This window comes from Scleropages formosus, chromosome 18 (assembly GCF_900964775.1).
Source record: "Scleropages formosus chromosome 18, fSclFor1.1, whole genome shotgun sequence".
NCBI lineage: Eukaryota > Metazoa > Chordata > Actinopteri > Osteoglossiformes > Osteoglossidae > Scleropages > Scleropages formosus.
The window spans coordinates 6695019-6714013 of record NC_041823.1 but is presented as its reverse complement, the minus strand read 5'-3'; the positions used below and the strand labels follow the sequence as shown (position 1 = coordinate 6714013).

The 18995-nt window shown below is 44.8% G+C and overlaps 1 protein-coding gene across 1 annotated transcript in view; it reads right to left on the bottom strand.

Annotated features, from left to right (window-relative positions):
* Positions 1–18995, bottom strand: part of zfpm2a (zinc finger protein, FOG family member 2a) — a 144706-nt gene that overhangs the window by 67907 nt on the left and 57804 nt on the right. The window contains exon 4 of the mRNA XM_018763021.2: positions 5335–5468. Coding sequence (XP_018618537.2) covers positions 5335–5468 — 134 coding nt within the window. The remainder of the gene's footprint in view (positions 1–5334; positions 5469–18995) is intronic.

Here is an 18995-nt window from a genome sequence, read left to right as displayed (position 1 = left end):
ACTGACTGCACAGACTAACAGTTGTTCACAGACAAAATTACCTACAAAGTTGAGACATTTCAGACAGGGGGTGGTGGTGTGTCACACAATGTTTACATAATATATATACACATTATGGAATAAAACTGTTCCTTAACCATTAAGCAAGACTTATTGTTCTATCCTAAGATTACTTTTTTATTTTAGCAGCAAAATTTGGCATTGGTGGTGCACCCCAAAATCTAGCACCCCTAGGGAATTACCTAATTATAAAACTGGCCCTGAATATTTCCTGTTTTCAGAGCTGAGGGTAAATTTTCCAAGCTGAGTCAGACAAAATCTCAGTTTTAGGAAGTAAAGAAAAACCCCAAAACAACTCTCAGGCCAATGACATGGAAGGTTGCAGAGTAACTCTTGAAATACATTTGTTCATTTTTGCTCACAGTGCAACTTACTACTTACAGTAATTTACCTACTCATAGAGCAATGTAACTTTTACTGTATCATTTCAGGATCAATACCTTGATCAGGAACATTGCAGCAGGAGGCAGAATTTGAACATTGGAGCTCATAGCCCAAAGAATCCACTATACCACCTGTTACCCCCTATAGTCTAGTTTTAGTGGATCTTCTGAATCAATGGGTCCATATTAGGTATCAATAACAGAATTGGAAGAAAGGTAATAATGGGAGGCAGGTATACGTAAATTACGATTGCAAAGGTGGACATCAGAGGTTCATAATCCACAAAGACTGCGACCCACAAGCACCGGCCATACCACCCACCACAGGTCAGGAGCCGGGAGAGAGGGGACATTCTGCTCATCCACAAATACAGTTTCGTCAGGTTCCCTAAATAGGGTTCTCGCTCCTTGATTAAGTGTTGCAATTAGCAAACAGTTAATTTAAAAATTAAACATAGCAGAGAAGCATACCTCCGTTAATGAGCATCCAGGACACAACCTAAATCCGTAGCCCATTATTAGCCTGCTTCCAAATCAATTATTAACACCTAAAATGGACTCGGGCCTTCAGAAGGTCCACTTAAGAGGAGCCATAGGCTCGTGTCAAGTTCTGCCAGGCTTAGGTAATTACCACATTTAAGACACCTGCTACTCAATTGCTTCGACCCAGAGTGGTAATTTAGTCTCCTCTACAGACATTTAGGTCTAGGTGTCAACATTCATTTGCGTTAATTTGGTGATCAGGACCACCGACGGGCCCCTCCCCCACGGCTCAGTGAGCACGTGCGGTCGTCCCTCACCTGCAACCGCCCGCTTGCGTAATTGGAGCCTAATGGTGTGATTGATCTGCCGGAGGAGCGGGGAGTGAAACCGACTAGTGGCAGGTCCATCACTCACCTGGGAGTGGGACGGGGGGGTCAGCCTGGACAAGCCACGGCGGTGGCCGGTCCGCCTGCGCAAGAGACATGAGCCCCGCCGCTGTCGTTGACCGCAAGCCTGCTTGCCCGCTGCGGAGCGGGCCACGTACACAATACCGAATCGCTCCGTCGCAAACGAGAATGAAGGACAAGGGCGCGATGGAGAAGGAGCTCTGCGTGGCCGCCCCTATGCGGTACGCCCCCTCTGGATTAGCAGCACCGATGTGCCTGGCCAAACGTGGTCTTGAGGTAGACCGAAAGCGCCTTGAAGAATGCCCTGATAACCCGGTCAGTCTATTAACCTTTTCAGTCAGCAAAATAATTAACCTTTCAGCGCCCGTTCATCAGCAGCACGCCAGCTTTTCGAGGTATCCCAAACCGTACCTTATACCCACAGGCATCTCCGTTCACAAAACACACCACTGTTTGGAACGTGTTTGAAAACGGAAACCTCTCGTGGTCCCTGAGGTTCGGAGTTCTGGACATTCAGACACAAAACTCAGGATTCGTAAACAAGTCACTTCTACCTTTTTATTTATTTTTATTTTTTAAACCTACGGCAACAAAGCAGCCATGTGTGTTGGGTCACAGCCCTACCATACTTCATACCCAAGTCCATCCTAAGTGTAGGTCCTATCGCATGAATACCAATTAACTGACACTATCGCCTCCTCAGAGCTGCTGAGGCTCCACATCATGCCTTTCCCTCGCTCCTCGACTGGACGTTACGCCACATTCGTTGTCCTCAGAATCGTATTTATTTACTCCTATTGCCATGTTAACCACATTAAGCATATTTAATTTCTTCTGTACACCTGTCTATAATGAAATGACAGAAAACTTGAGATCTGAGTCATGATGTGACCGCATCCGGGAGAACCAGGTGTACATTAGCGATTTACCCGTTACCCGGCATGACATTCTTGCTGTATCAATTCGAGGTAAGTACCTTGCTCAAGGGTACTAGAGCAGGAGGAATTATTCAAAGGGAGAACCCACAGATTGCATGGCAGGAGCCCGAATCACTACACCACCTGGTGCCCCCATAACCCGTGGCACTTCACCTAGATCACACATAGTGTAACAGCAGTATCTGTCATGGACTCGTTATCGGAAGGTTACTGGTTCCAGTCCCTGCTTCTGTTATAAAATCCTTGAGAAATATAATTACCCCAAATTTCTCCAGTAAAACACACAACTGTATAAATGGGTCATAGACTATAAGCTTCTTTGGATAATTACATGTAAGCAACAAGCTAATAATAAAACATAATTCACACAGGCAGGCATATACTTAAAATTTTTAATTCATTATGTGGATAATTCTATAATTAGAAAAAACATGATCCTACATTCCACGCTACTGATGGAATCAGCAGCAGTAAGCAGAGAGGCCTGCTTTCAGTCATCTGATCGATGCAATATATCGTCCAGCTTGGAATTCAAAGCGTAACATCTGACACCGATGTCGTACCTGGCTGGCTGGGGTAATTCATTCACCTCTGCGGTTTCGAAATTCAAAAGAAGAAAAAAAGCGGAGTAATGTCTAGCTTTAATAGCCTCTCGGGGTCATGCCACTCGAGAGTGCTGAGACTCCCTCTTGGGCGCAGCGCAGGCCCGAGAAGTGACTAAGCTTCATTTCTGCCTCGAGAGCTTTATTGCACCCCTTGACCTAGCAGAGAAGAACCCAGCAGCCTGACGTGCATCAAAACTAGCCTGCGCTACGCCACAGCCGGAACCCGTGCGCACCGTGTCTCTTTGTTCCGCTGGAAAAGCCCTCCGCTCGCCCTGATAGTAAAGAAGTAGCCTTTATAAATTACATTTAGGCCACCTACAGGTATTTACCCCTTTATACAGCTGGACAATTCTCTCAGCCCAATTTAGGGTAAGTACCTTGCTCAACGGTACTATAGCAGGAGGTGGGATTCAAACCTGCAGCCTCCGAGTCCATAGGTGGCAGCTCTAAGAACCATGCTAGCGGCTGCCCAGTTGTTATATTCAGTTTACATTTCCATTAAAAAAAAAAAAAAACTTTTCTATGAGAAATACATTTGGGTTTTCTTCCTGGGCTGTGGGTTCAGATGTGGGTTTGAATTTGGTCCCTCGCCACATTTGGCTGGGTTTCCTCCCGGTGCTCTGGTTTCCTCTCACAGTTCAAAAATATGGGTGAACACTAATTTACCCTTGGTGTGTGTGAGTCACTGAGTGTGTGATTGCCCTGTGACGGACTGCCATGCCATCAAGGATGTATCCTGCCTCACACCCTATGCTTCCAGGACAGGTTCTGGACCACCACGACCCTGCACTGGACACGTGATTATTGGCTGGATGGCTGAAAAGGAATAAATGCAGCGTTTGCTGTAAAAACTGCAAATATATTTCTATTAGGCAAGACTTGTTTCACTCAGCATTTAACAAAAAGAAGAATATGGAGAAGAACTGAAAAGATGCAGACCTGTGGAAAAGAGGTGTTTCCCTCTAGAGACAAAGGTGAGAGTGGGAGGACAGGCCGGGCAGCGTGGGGGGGGGGCAGAACTGCTGAAAGGCGGCGCTCTGCCAAGAGCACCCGTGAGAGCAGACCTGTGCGGCGCCCCCACATGACAGCTTTTCACAGCGCCACCCTTTAATTGGGAAGGTTTAAACATATTCCTGCCCCCCCCAAAACCTCCCCCAGCCATTAATGTGATGAGACCCCCGCGCTGTTCTTCAAACCATGAATGGGGGGTAGAAGTTCACGCTCGAATGCAAGAATTGATCCGGCGGCCTGGAAAGAGTTCAGCGGTTCAGTTCAAGGCCGAGGAAACGCGAACGCTGTGACCGCAGAGCTACTGTGCCGTACGCCTGTTCGAACCCGGCGCCTGCACGCAGTCACTGGGACGCATTTCCATTTTAAGTGTTCCATCTGCTTCCGACGACTGGGCGTGTCATCAAATCAGGCCTTCTCCGGACACATCTCTGTGAACTCAGCGTTAAGGACTGGAACGAATATTCGCACATTGGAATATTTATATATATTTATATATAATTCCAATTTGAAGTGCTAATGCTGGGGGGGGCGGGTTTAAGGAGAGCTAACTTTTAAATACAGCCACTGAACACTGTTAAAGTTTTCACTGATGTAAGAAAAAAATAACTTTCATTTATTCAAAGGTCTTAAAATGATTTTTCTTCTTTTTTTTTTTTTTTTTTTTTTAAACAGCAAAACGAAATAAATCTGGGAAATACCGCACGGGATGGAAGCTGTCAAGCAGTCCAAAAGTAATCCCGGAAAAACGGACCGCAGAGTCCAAACTCCTTGAGGACGATTCCTTATGTTTCTTAACAGGATAACTGAGATTTGTCACAATTTTTAATAAGTATTGCTTAATTAATCCAAAAGCAAAATTAAATATTACACCCAAAAGGGTTTTTTTTTTCCACCAGATCAGCCAGGTCAACATATTTTTGAGCAGTTAAAAGAACTTAGAGAGGATGTTTAAATAAAGGAGGGGGGGGGGGGGGGGGGTGACCGACTGAGGGAAAGCTGTGTTGAGAATAACATCAAATATAATGGATGGTGACTACACTGAATTGAGGCCTGGACTGAACTCAAAATCTACCAATTAAACCATTTAGTCATAAAATATGCAGATTAAAGAGTTAAAATGGATGCACTTCAAAGCCCTTTGTCAGTCCAATTTGATTCCAGAACAGTCAACTTCATGGTTTTGGTTTGTCTTTCGGTGTCATGGGAGCCTTTTCTCCCCCTCCTCCTATTAAAATTGGCTTCGCTATGCTCTGTTGTACGTCTCTGCGCTACTTTCTAGTGATGAAACGGAAAGTAAAAGCATCGCTGTTTTCCGGAATGAACCAACTAGTGGGGAAGCAAGCGGCTGAGGGAAAGCGAGTGGACGAGCCCTCGGCTAATGAGTAGGACGCAGGCGCAAAACACCGCGGTTCGCACATGTGAAAGGAAAGCAGAGTTGACAACGTACCAGGGTACCGCCGCCTCCGCCCTCCGTGCTCATCTCAATCTTTCCCTCGAAGGGTCCCCAGGTGGTGCCCACTGGGAGCTGGTGACGGCTGTGAATGCGCCGCTCGCCGTCTTTGTTGAAAATGTCCAGCTCTCCTGAAATAGAGGGAAAAATCGTTGATCGCACGCGGGCCGACTTATAAGAACAACTTACGGTCACGTCTGTGATTAAAGGGAGAGGATGAGCCGTTCAAAGCCCGACAGGTGTGACTCACTACTCTATAACTTGTACAGAGCTACCCTCCTTTCACATTTATTTATCAGACACTTTTCTCCAGAGCAACTGCCAATGGATACTATGTAGTGTTATGAGCCCACACACCTTATCCACTGCAGTGCCTTACACTGTTAGATACACTCCTTACACTGGGTTACTCATCCATACATCAGGGAACAAACTCTCTCTGTCTATTTGGGAAGCTGAACAGTGTGTCTTTGGAGTGTGGAAGGAAACCAGAGCAGCTGGAGAAAACCCACGGAGTGAACATGCAAACTCCACACAGACTGAGCAGGAATCAAACCCACATCCTTTCGCACCCCCCAGGTGTTATGAGACAGCAGCACTACTCGCTGTGCCACCGTGCCGCCCACTGTGTTTATATCGGGCTGTATGGAGATGTAAGGTGGAGGCACAGTGGGTAGCACTGGTGCCTCACACTCCTGGGTTGCAGGTTTGGACCTGGGTTCAAATCCAGCTCAGTCTGCGTGGAGTTTGCCCATTTCTTCCAAAATATGTGTAACTGTCCTCTGTGTGTGTGTGTTAAATAGCTCTGTTGGGTAAAAGGGTCCATAAGTGGAAGCTGTTTAATATTACCAGTACAATAATTTCCATTGGACAAGGGGGTCTGTTAAATGCAAATTTACAATAACTCGGTTTTTTAATGGCCACTTTCCCGCTGAGCAGAAGCACATTCGCACACACAGGCAGAGTCTGTCGACCATCGAGTTTGTGTGTTTAAGGGATCACGTTGTTGAAAAGGTTAGAATCACTGGGGAGTGGGCTAGAAGCCATCATTTACTCCTTTTGGAAAGTACTTTAGCCGGACGAGCTACGGCGGACTCGGGGCTAACAAACTTGGGTTTCCGTAAATGCCACGCGACGCTTCAATTCCGTACCAAGACTCGGGTTCTACTTCGACGCCCTTCAACACTTTTAACATCCGCATTCTGTTCACCGCTTTTCCGTACAGCCTCCTTTTCCTACAGCATCACTTTGGATGAGTGGAGGAAAAGGGAAGGAGACGCAAACGCCGTAACCGGTGGTGGGGTGGGGTCGGGGGCGGGGGGGGGAGTCTGACGGTTCGGAGCGGCCCGTCTACATCGCTGGACTGACTTCAACACGAATAAGTCAATCAGAGGGATTATATCAAAATAACCCCATGGAAACCTTTCTTGGAAGTCTCCTACTTGTGCGATAATCTCAATGAGATGTTGCAGGCTTAGTAACTGGCAGCAGGGCTATTCCTGCTATTCCAGGAAGGCCCCCTTGTTAGTGCTCTGCACTTAATTAAATGTGTAACGGGATAGCGCTGTTAGTGCGGCGGCGCGCCCCGCTATCTTATCGCTTAGATTTAGTGTACTTTTTAGGACGGCGATTAATCAAACGGTTATGATAATAGACTCATGGTCACGACTCCATTCCTGCAGAAAGTCACGCAGTTCTCAAGTGCGCATTTTCCGAGCGGTCGCCTTGGCAACGGCCGGGGCTTCAGTAAAGGGGAGACCTATGGCTCCGGAGGAATTAGGCCCTAAAACCCGGCCGCTATCGACTTTATCTCCACACACGCGTCTCCTCCCTCGCGCCTGAGCGCTGTGACTTCGGCCTCGGTTCCCCCGTAACACATCAGCATTTTGCAATGCGCCCGTTTCCTTCTTATTTTCCCCGACTGCGCAGAATCAGCCCCGATTTAATTTACATTTACCACAGTTAGTTTGTCCAGTACCACTGATACTGCCAGCGCACATTATTCATACTACAAGTAGATGCATATAGAATTGACAGGACACACACACACACACACACACACACACACACACACACACACAATTCATCTTTATTGTCATTAAACCCTACCTCCAATCTGTAACCCCTGATCACTAACCCCAACTTGTTACCCTAACCCTAATCGCTAACCTTAACCACTAACCCTAACTCTAACTCTTAAGGCCTAACCCTAAGCGTAACGAAATATGAAATTTATTATTCAATACAAAGTTAACAGTGACAGATAATGTTGTGCAAAGTTCACAAGGCAGACAGGAGATCAGGGGAGAAGTGAGTCCGGAAGAGACGGGTTTTGATATGAAAGCAAAATGACATGTGGTTTCGGAACGCGAAGGAATCATAAGTGTGATAATAAGCGGATGATACAGTATAATACTTTTTATAATAATAAAAGAGTAAAACATCACAAGTTTTCCTCTGTGCATTTCTGACATGTTGACAGGTCAGCTGCACATTACAGACGTTTTATTTCAGTGATGAATTAATCCAAAGTAAATTACTCTGACCTAACCATTTACCAACAAGGTAATTTTTACCTCGCTCAAGGGTACTGCTGCAGGGGGTGGGATTTGAATCTGGATCCTTGGAGTGCAAGACGGGAGTTCTAACAACTAAAGCACTTACTCCACACTTGGAAAGCATCTGCAATAAATGCCAGAATGATGTGAGGAGTACTTATTAATAGAAGTTTTACAAAAATGTATGTCTTTGTAATGAAGTATATCTTCATAGACCTGGAAACACTGACTGCAAAAACATAAAAAAACACACTCACCCACCCACCCACCCAACTCCACCATCATAAATTAACTTCCGGCATTTTCTGTGGGTTTTCATCCTCGCTATCCATGTGTTGCCAGAGCTGTACGTTGAAGGGATGGTTTTCTGGTCGGACTTCACTCCACCTGCGGACAGTTGCCGGAACTTTCCTTTGTTCGGTGAGCTCGGCAGGAAATGTCACCGGGATAGGTTGCCCGTCGGCCCCCGAAAGCGTACCGTGGGGCTGGAAGGTGGGTAAGCTCATTAAGACGAAATAATTAAGCATTCAAGCACAGCTGGCGAGCGTCAGAGAGGGGCGCGACTTGGAGTGTGGACGCGGCTTGATGCATTCTGTTTGTCCTCTGATAAGGCCATGGGCCCTTAACCGCTTGGACGCAAGTTCGTATTTAGCCCTGCTTAACACTTTGGAAAATGTTCACTGGCAGTGGACCTGTTAGTCTGCTCATTTATTTATTTGTTTATTCATTTCAGATAGATGTGTGTGTGTGTGTGTGTCTGTGGAGACATTCTGGAGGGAAACTGACCTGTTGTGGTCATGCCCACAAGGCAAATCTGATTTTTGTAAAGAAATACAAAATTTTTTTGCCTTTAAAATATATTTATTCATTTAGCTGATACTTTGTCCAAAGTGACTTACAGCAATTTACCCATTTGTACACCAGGGTAGCTTCTAACTCCATCAGTTCAGGGTAAGTACCGTGATCAAGGGTACTACAGCAGGAGGTAGAATCTGAACCTGGGTCCTTTGAGCGTAAGGTGACAGCTGTAAGCACTACGGCACCTCATGAATTTTCATATGTTTTCACATTTTTCCGAGGTGGGGTCGGGGATAATTTATTGCATTAAAGCGAGGGTCAGTGAAATGCTCACAACGAGAGGTGAAAAATGTGTGTGTGCGTGTTGTGGGGCGCCGGGGAGGGTGGTTACAGGGGGTGGGGTGTGTGCGGGTAGGGCGCACAGCGACTGGGTGCCAGCTGTTTGTGTCCTCTTCCAAACGTAGCCAGAGGACCTCGAATCCCAGCTGGCCCCTCGCAGATGCTGCGCACACCAGCAAGCGAGATCTGAGGAAGCTGCCGAGTCCGAAAGGGACCATTTGCATGCAGTTTGGACTCCCGTCAGGGGAAACCGGGAAAAATTAAACTTCATAACACGGGCAAAAGTTGTGTGTCTAAAAACAACAATATCCACTTCAACACACACAGCAGCGCTTCTTTGTTCCCAGACTCCAGTGGAGCCTAATTTTTAATTTACATTTGTGTTTATTCATTTAACCGACAGTCCTCAAAAGCGACTTACGATGATTTACCTATTTATTCAGCAGGGTGATTTTTACTGTATCAGATAAGGGGAAGTACCGCGATCAAAGGTACCACAGCAGGAGGTGGGATTCACACCCGGGTCCTTTGAGCGCAGGGTGTGCACTAACCACGACCCCACCTGCTGCCCCCATTATATACATTAAATCTATTACAATATTACTGATGTAGAAATAAACAAATGCATTTACAAACTCACAATATCGCTTTAAAATAAACTGTCCATTTTCAACTCCGTTTCGTCAGGAACATTTAACATTTATGAAGCAGCTATAAATAGGACAAATTCACAAAGAACTGCCAGTTTCAGAAATGTTGTCCAGCTGCCTCCATCACAGTTTCACTTTTCATTTGAATATCCAAATAATGGGTACAGTGCATATTTGTCATACTTTTCAGGCCCTGAATATCTGACTGTAACACTCACATGTGATAAGCTATACTAACACAAATAAAAATTCTGATTCCTGGTGATAGCTAAAATATGTTTAATACTTTTTCTAAATACATGCATGTAGTGCCACACGATTTTGAGGAAACAAACGGTCGGCAAACTATTCAAATACAAATTATCACACGTGTAAAGCTAACTTCAGTAGGTTGGCTGCACAAAGACATTCCTCCTTTAGGATATTAAAAATGTAACATTTCCGATTTTTATCATTTCTAAACAAGAGCAAATCCCACGCTCGCCTCTAATATTACAGCACGAATTCGACAGAAGCTTCGGGTTTAATTGCGATTTATATGACAAAAAATAACATATTGCCGCGGCATTTTCCCTAATAGCTCTCAGCAGACTGAGGAGGCGAGGGAAGAGGGGCGGAGCGATACAGCGGGTTTTCACAAACAACATCCCTGTTCCCCTTCAGGCTACTCATCCCGACGCCGAAATGCCACAGTCCTGGCAAGGAGGAACTGACGATGTGACTAAAGAGATTTTTCCACCCCCCACCCCTCACTCCACCCCCTTCCCACCCTTCGATAAGATCATCATCTGTCGCTAGACTCTAGGGCCTGTTCCTCCTCTCCATAGATACTTGGCAGACCAATGAATGTCCCTTTGTGTGGGGAGATCTTCCTCGGATAGTGCCGCGATGCTCCACGCTGGCATCTGTTTGTTTTTTCTTATGGCGGAGGGGAGTGGGAGCCCCTCCCCCGCCCGGTTCGGCTCGGCTCCCCTCCCCTCCCCTCGGTGGCACACGACTGAAGGGTAACAAGCTTGTCAATGGTGGAGGGCCAGCTTAAGGGGAATAGTGCAGCAAGAGCATAAAGCACCGTTATGGGATTGACCATGATGGGGGTCTCTTTCCAGCTGTTCCTTCTAATCATACCTCAACCTGAGACTTCACACCGGCGCGCCACAAGAAAGGGGGCACACGGCTGTCCGAAGAAGGCGTAAATAATGTTCTCGCCGTGGAAAATGCAAGCTTTCCGAAAGCGCCGCTCTTTGGAGGAGCGCGGAGCTATTGGGGAAGTGCGGTGTGAAGGCACGAGCTGAGGGACCAGGTGACTGCGGCCATCGTGACCTCACATTCCGGCCACTGATGTTCAGTGTCTCCTCCAAACCTCCTTAGTCATCAGGTGGGAGATGTTGCTTCATAGGTTGCCCAACCAGGAGGAGCCATTTCGCCATGACCTTTCCTACATTAGCATTTAGCTGGTGTTTCTCTCCAAAGCAACTTACACTGCCAAACTACCCACACTGATTTACCCATTTATAGAGCTGGGTAATTTGTTCTTAATCAATTAGAGAGTAATTTATACTGTATCAATTAGAGGGCAAGTACCTCGATCATGGAGCAGGGATTCAAAGCCAGATCTTTTGAGTCCAAAGATGGCAACTCCAACCACTACATCACCTGCTGTCCAAATGCTTTCCTCCTAGCACTTTGCAGATATTATCATATATATATATACACACATCCTGGACATACGACTACTGACAAAAATCATGGGAGCTTTCAAGTGACAAACTGGGGGAAGCTGGAAGCATATTGTAGTGGTTCGAGTTGCTATCTTTGGATCCAGAAGTTGCGCGTTTGAATCTCACCTCCAGCTGGAGTACCCAGGAGAAAGGTTCTTACCCTAATATAGCTCCAGTAAAATCACCCAGCTATTTAAATGAGTAAATACTTATACGTAGCTTCACATTGTAAGTCTCTTTGGAGAAAAGGCATCAGCTAGAAGAATAAATCTATTATTTTGTGTCCGTGACAACAACAAGGGGTGGATGAAGAACCAGAAAGTGAAAATATCGTATTTTGTAACTAATAAGGAGAAGGATCAACCCTTCCTTTGAGGAATACAGGTGGTGGGGATGGTTTTTCGGAATGTCCCATAGAAGTTTCATGTTGGATCTGCCGATTTGGGAGACGAAAATTAATGAATGAATCCACTTTTATTTTTCACATGGCTGTATGGGAACGTTGTTTCCCTGGGATACAGGAAGTTTACGATGAAACAGCATTTGAACCATAGGGTGCCTCGTGTACTTGGGTTTTCTTCAGTCATTACGCCATGCTCGTCACACTTTTGCACACTAAGCTCAGACACAAGTGGGATTTATAGCCGGGCTGTCGTCTGGAAACCAACTCTGTTAAGACAGATTCACAAAAGGTGTTCGTTCAATTACATGATAATTTTATTTATGGTTATTGTGGTTGTTTGCAACTGTCCTGCTTAGTGTTTGTCCAAAATCATCAGTGAGCTTTGACCTGCGAGCACTTCCTCAATTCTAAAGCCACTTTTCCTTGTTTTACAAACAATGTCATGATTTTCAGCAGTTTTCCTTGCAAAATTACATAATTTAGCAAAACCGATGTACCCACTCGGCCGGTTTCAAACTCCGCTCTTTTAGAACCTCAAATACTAAGAAATTTTTTGTTGCACATATATTTCTAATAGACATTTAACGCAATATGTCTCATATGTGGCTGCCTCTGCTTTTGTGTTACTGTATGGTTCCTGTCCGTTTTCATGCGGTGTTCTCAATATATCGCCAAACACGCTCAGTTTTACTGTGAATTCTTAATGTACAATAGAACTGAATGAACTGAAGTGATTTTAGAGAAGTGTTTGAAAAATTGTGCTAGTCTACAATACCAGAAATATATTAATTAACTGTATGCATTAATACATTACACCAGTACAATACATTTACTTGGATACATTTTATTCCGAACTAAGAAAATAAAACAATGATTTCGGAAGGCATACAAGTGAACTAATGTATTCTATAACTAACTCTACATTTGACTTTACATACCTGTGATGAAAACACAAAAATATTTTTCAATACCCTCACAGGCCTGAGGCATATTTTTTTAAATTTAATTAATAGTTCAGTTGTACTAAAAAAAAACTGTTTTATGAAAAGTGCACAATGCTAATATTTTGTGGGTAAAAAGGCCATTGATAAAGCACTTCTTGTACAGGTGGGAACGCACTGTGAGGGTGTCCTAAAAGTCACGCGTGCAAATTCATAGACACGGCTATTGATGCGATCGCTATTGACAGAGCGCGTTACAGAGGTGCCAAACAGGACACAAATTAATATAGCGTGTGGAGCATACAGAGCGAAAGGGAGAGCACTGTATCGCCCGACAAAAGGTGCTGCAGCTTTAAAGGAGATATGTGATATGAAATTTTACAGCTGAAGGAGAAATGTCACTGCGCCTTGATAAGGGAGCGATGAACTTTCCCCCCTCCCCCCACGAACCGCCATTATCAGGTCCAAGCGAACAAAATGCATCATTTATAACCTGGAGCTGCACCATTATCTCCTGGCGAGACACTTGTTTTAAAACACAGAAGGAGCTTTTATTTCTCACCCCGCCAGACGAAGACCCCACTCTGCCCGGCACGGACCTCCTTTTGAGCAGCGCCAGAGAAAGTTGACGTCTCGCCGAGTAAAGTTTCCAGGCAACCGCGTATGACGGGTAGGAAGGGGCTGGAAGGGGGTGATGGGTGAGGATGGGGGGGTTGGGGAGTGTAGGGTGCTGGTGGCTCATCTGAAGCCCTCCCACACATGCATGCACCCTCACTTCACCCTTGTTTTCACACAAGTGGCAGCTTGGAGAGACCAGGGACGTACATGGAGGTTGAGTCTCAACCCAACTTACCTGAGTCCTGAGCAGAGAAGGACACTTTCGGTCAAAATCGAATCCTTTGGTTATGAGAAAACTCCTTGCAATATTTGCAGCTTAGTACATGGTCACGGGATATTTTCATTTTTGTTTTGTCAAAAAAAAATTAAAACGTGTAGATGAATATGAAATGTGTACTTAAGAGTTCATAACTTTTTTTTGCTGTAAATTATCAAGGCAATATCTTATCTATAATTTATTTCATATCAGTGGTGCAGATATTACTGGTGACTGATTAATCATTACCATAAAAATAGTTTTTGTGTAAGACAAATGGGACATGCAAGTTGTGGCCTTCGTGACTTGATCAAATGCCTATAGCAAGGAAGATAATGATCTCAACAGCGTTCATGCTCTGCAGATGAAGTGGCGCGGTGTCCAATGATAGCATCCTGGAATGAGTAGAAAAAAATCCTACCCTACCATTTATCCATACCTACATCTAGAGGACACTGACTTTTCACGATAATTTTGAACTGTCTTCCTCACATTGGCTAATATGATCTATATATTCGACATACATTTGTAAAATCTGATTTATAATTACATCATCCAGATGCATGAGAGTAAACAGCAATAAAGAATTCAGGGCTTACATGGTATTTATTCATTTTTGTGATGCCTTTCTCCAAACTCTCTTACGCTGTCAAGCTACCTAGAATAATTTACCGATTTATACACTTTGGACATGAGCTATTCAGGTTAACTACTTTGTTCAAAGGGACTGCAGCAGGAGGGGATCTGAACCCGCAACCTCAACATTCAAAGGCAGGATCTCTCACCACTACAGGAATGCACTTTGGGCCAGTGTGATTCATGCATTAGTTGAGTCGATCTTGACATTAAAATGGCAGTGGTAAGTAAATATTGTCTTTGGAAGGAACCTTGGTAAATGTGGCAAAAAATACATTTTTAATGTGCTAATTCTACTTAGAGATGGGTAGAAGGCTGAAGAACAGCCATTTCCACTATTACAGCCATCATTAATACCAGCCTGGCTCTCCCTCTCTCATTTTTCCACACTCAATTACCAGATTTCAAACTTTCCTAAACCCGGAATTCTGTTTCTCCTGGGTGACCTAGTTGTCTTTTGTGAGTAGGTTTTAGCCGGAGCAGTTTGACAGTCAACAGATAAGATGGATTAAGCTCTTTTTTTCATCCAGTTTTGATGTGAACAGCGTAAAAGCGGGTTAAATCATCCAGTTTCAGGAGTATTTTTAAATGCCTGGAGATAGGGCGATAAAGCTGCTAAACCCAAGTCGCCAGCCAGCGAGGTCAAGGTCGCGATACCAGCCACTAACGACCAGCTGAAGGGAGGGTGGGGGGGTGAGAACTCCTTGTACCCGGGACTCGCCGCTGCAGCTGAGAGCTCCTGTCAATGCTTTGAGGGAGAGGAGCGGGAGACATCGGTGGCGCGTGTCGGGTCCACGTGTGGTGTGTTGGACTCACATGCACGCCTGGTTCACCTGACGCTCTTGTTTCAGCCACTCGCTTCCCGAATGCACGTGTGTGATAAGAGGATCGCCGATACGTAAATTGCTTTGCGTTATTGTCCGTTTCATCCAAAGCTGCTTACTGACTTTAAAAATTCACACTTTTTACCGGTTTATGCACCTGGATTTTTTTTTTCTTTCAATCTTAAGTACTTCACTCAAGGCCACTCCACCAGTTTCCCTTCTAGGACATTGCTTGTGCAAAGTTCTCATCATAGTTTGGCTTTTGAAGACAGTTTTATGACTTGCTTTTATTTTGAATAACTTAAAATCTCTTTTTCTATGTCTCATTCTGGCGCGAAGCTAAACTGTGTTATTTATTCATCTGCACAGCGGCCCGTCCGCCCGTGCCCAGCTAGCTACAATAGATATTAGTAACCGGAAACAATTAAATGAATCGGTGAAAAGAAACACTTGAACGAAACTGCAACTTTGAACAGGCGTGACCTTTGGCTACCTTCGATGTTGACCACGTATGTAAGAGAGAGCTGTGTTGTTCTCCTCAAAATCTGGTGAAGATGAGATCAGCGCTACCAAATTTGTCACCACGGTAACGTTAAACGTCTGCCGGCATCATAACCTTCTAACCCAAACAGCGAACCATGTCTGCGGAGGGCATTCGGTTGAGAGAAATAGCTGGCTGATGGCTGTAGCCGCAGCTTTCTCAGAAACTTTTCTCCACATCACGGCGTCTCTTTTACGTAGAAAACAACCGGAGCAACTCTGCAATATGTTGACATATTTTTTTTGGCTGCAAAACAAAACAAAAACGCAGAGCTGACATCACAGCTCGCGAAACTTTTTTTTTCCTCTCATCCGTGTCATCCTCCCCATTACTCTCTTTACAGGCCTTTCTACAGCAGACAAGGGCCACGGCATCTTGCTCACTTTTGCATCCATCTGCTCGGTTTCTTGGGTTAACTTACCAGTAACAGCCAGGAGATGTTTGTCTTCATGCAAACCAGCAGAAGTTGTGTTTTTATGTAAATTACGTGAAAACCATAAAGCACGGAGCTGTATAATTGGCTGCTGAGCCGTTGCCAGGGAGAGGGGGTTGAGGAACCCTCCTCCAAGTCCATTCATATGGTTATTGAAGAAAATATAAGGAAAGTGGCATGACTGAAAGGAAACCTGTTCCTGAAACAGCAGGAGGAAAGATGGTACTTCTGCACACTGGTGATATTCTACTAACAGAGTTGAATTAAAATTTCATTTCTTTGAACTGATTCACAAAAATAACCAAGGGCACAGCATGCTCTGAATAAGACTCATGTGCAAAACATTAAATGTCCATATTTCTTACAGAGTAAAAGTTATAATTCACTATCATTCCGGGCATATCTCTGGCCATTAATAATCATGATCGCTTGGAATAAGCAGTTCCACAAAGCTCAAAACATACGGAATTCATGTCCAATTACAGCGGTTACATCTGTGGTCATGTGACTCCCTGCAGCCAATCACGCGCGACGACACATTCCCACATTCCACGTTCGCAAAATTTCACAGTTTCTCGAGGGGGGCGGTCTGAAAGTAAAATAAAACGAAATAAAATAACAAAATAAATACATATACGTTAAAAACACGGGCAACGCATTTGGCGGCGACCGAGGCCACACTTTAAAATAACAGGAATATTTTCCAAGCTGTTTCTCTTCATAAAAGCTACGTTCCGTCACATATTATCACCTCTTCGCCACACATCTGAAGTTGGTAGGAAACATTAGGGACATATTTAGAAACATTTTGCAGACAGTTTCACCCCCCCCCCCCCCCCTCCGCTCCCCCATGTCAGTGACAGGGGGAAGTAATCCTATACACAGGCTGCTATTGTGAAATGAGAAAGTAGCCTCCTTCACTGGCAGAGACCAGATGCACCTCACTCTCTATCCTAATCTGTAAACGACTTAAAGGAGCCTTATCTCCAGGCTCTTCTGCTTCATTTCATGCTTGATTTACTTTAATTTGTCTGATAGGGCACAAGGATTTGGAAATGGCCCATCTTTCGGCGGAAAATGTTCTGATTTTTCCCTGGCATTGTTATGTGGAAGTTTTTTTTTTTTGACTTTTCTCTCTCTCACCCTCTCACTCTCCCTCACTCTGCCTCTTCCTTTTTTTCCCAGAGAAGGAATCTCTCTGCGACGCAGCAGCCTGTTTGAGTGGATTCAGATTCGAGCGAACGCAGCAGAAAAACGGGGCCCCGTCTCAGCGCCGCGGCGATCTGACGACGGGACGACGACATCGCCGTCGACGCCGGAGTCGGGTCGGCTCCCCGGGCGCGGCGCAGCCGAGCGCTTCAAACCGCGGAGATCTAATGTTTCAGTTAAGAGACAACTCGGCCCTCCGGTTGTTGCAGGGTTCCTGAGCGACCGGCGCTGATAAAGGTGCCCTTCGCAATGGAGACGAGAACACGCGACATGTCGGCGGATGCCTGCAGTTGGGGACTCAAGTGCTTCCACGGGCCTTCAGCTTCTGAAGCCCCCCCCTCCCCCCCTCCCCAACCACCCCACCCCCACAACTGCCTTCTCTTTTTTGTGAATGGCACCAGAAGCAGTGAGCTATGATTAGAGCAGCCGTATCTTTCCGAATCCTAAATAATCTCCATTCTTCGACACACGGTTCCACCCAAGACCCCCCAACGCAGAGCACAAAAAAACTACCTGATCCAGTGACATGAACTGCTAAGTACGCAGGCATTTCATTGCACTACACTCAGCATTTAATTTCTATAAATACTACTATAATTATATATTACATGTAGAAAGGAACAACAACAACAACAATAATAATAATAATAATAATAATAATAATAATAATAATAATAATAATTATAATAATAGAAGCCTCTCTTGTTCTATTATAGGGTGATTCTGACTGACCTTTTGGCCTCTTCTGGAAATTCATCCCTTTGTTGCAAACCATTCAAGGTTTTTTTTTCTAGATTTTCAAAGTTGTATTCAAACACACACACACACACACACACATACACCCTTAAAAAAAAAGAAAAAACACAAAAAAACAAAAAAACAAGAGGAGGACATTGAAATTCATCTCACAGCCCAAATTTCCTTAACTGCGGGCCTGTGCGCGGTGATAAACCGAGTGATGATCCGGCAACACGTCTTTATCCACGCTTTGCTTTAATTAACACCAGCTTGTTTGTTGAATAGATGATTAATATGCCAATGAAAATTGCATAATTGAATACCGCAACACTCACACAATCGGGAAGGAACATGCAGTTTTAATAACTGATTATTAATAATATTACTACCAGTAATAGTAGCTTTAGTAGCTGCTGCAAGTGCAGCTACAGCTATTCATCAAACAAGACCCCGAAACCCCGACCCAGAGCCCTAAATAAATAAGAAGATAAAAAGATAAACAGATCGATAATAATAGAGGTCTAACCAGGGCCAGGAGAGGCCCCGCTGTGGACTCCTGTATAAACTCCATGATAAGTAGGAGCTGGTGCTGTGATACTGATGCTGTCAAGAAACCTTTTTGTCTCTTTCATGCTTTGTGAGCTCAGAGGGAGGGGAGAAGAATGTGGGGACCTGGGGGGGGGGGGTCAAGATCAAGTCCTACAAACCTACCGCTGCACCCCCAGCCCCCACCCCAAATCCCACAAGAACAGCGTATTTGCGACAGACAGTGTCCTTGCATATTTCCAGCCTGTGCGAACCAAACTCCGGCACATGGACGAGTTCAACGGTCTTATCAAAAACACAGCTGGCAGTGACCATGTGACCATTATTAGAAGTAAAATTTATGTACTGCATAAGAAGGAATGCAGATCCCTCACATGGGGTCAGAAGAGTATATGCTCCTGATATAATAAATGATAAATACTTCTTATGATTAGACTTGCATTACATATC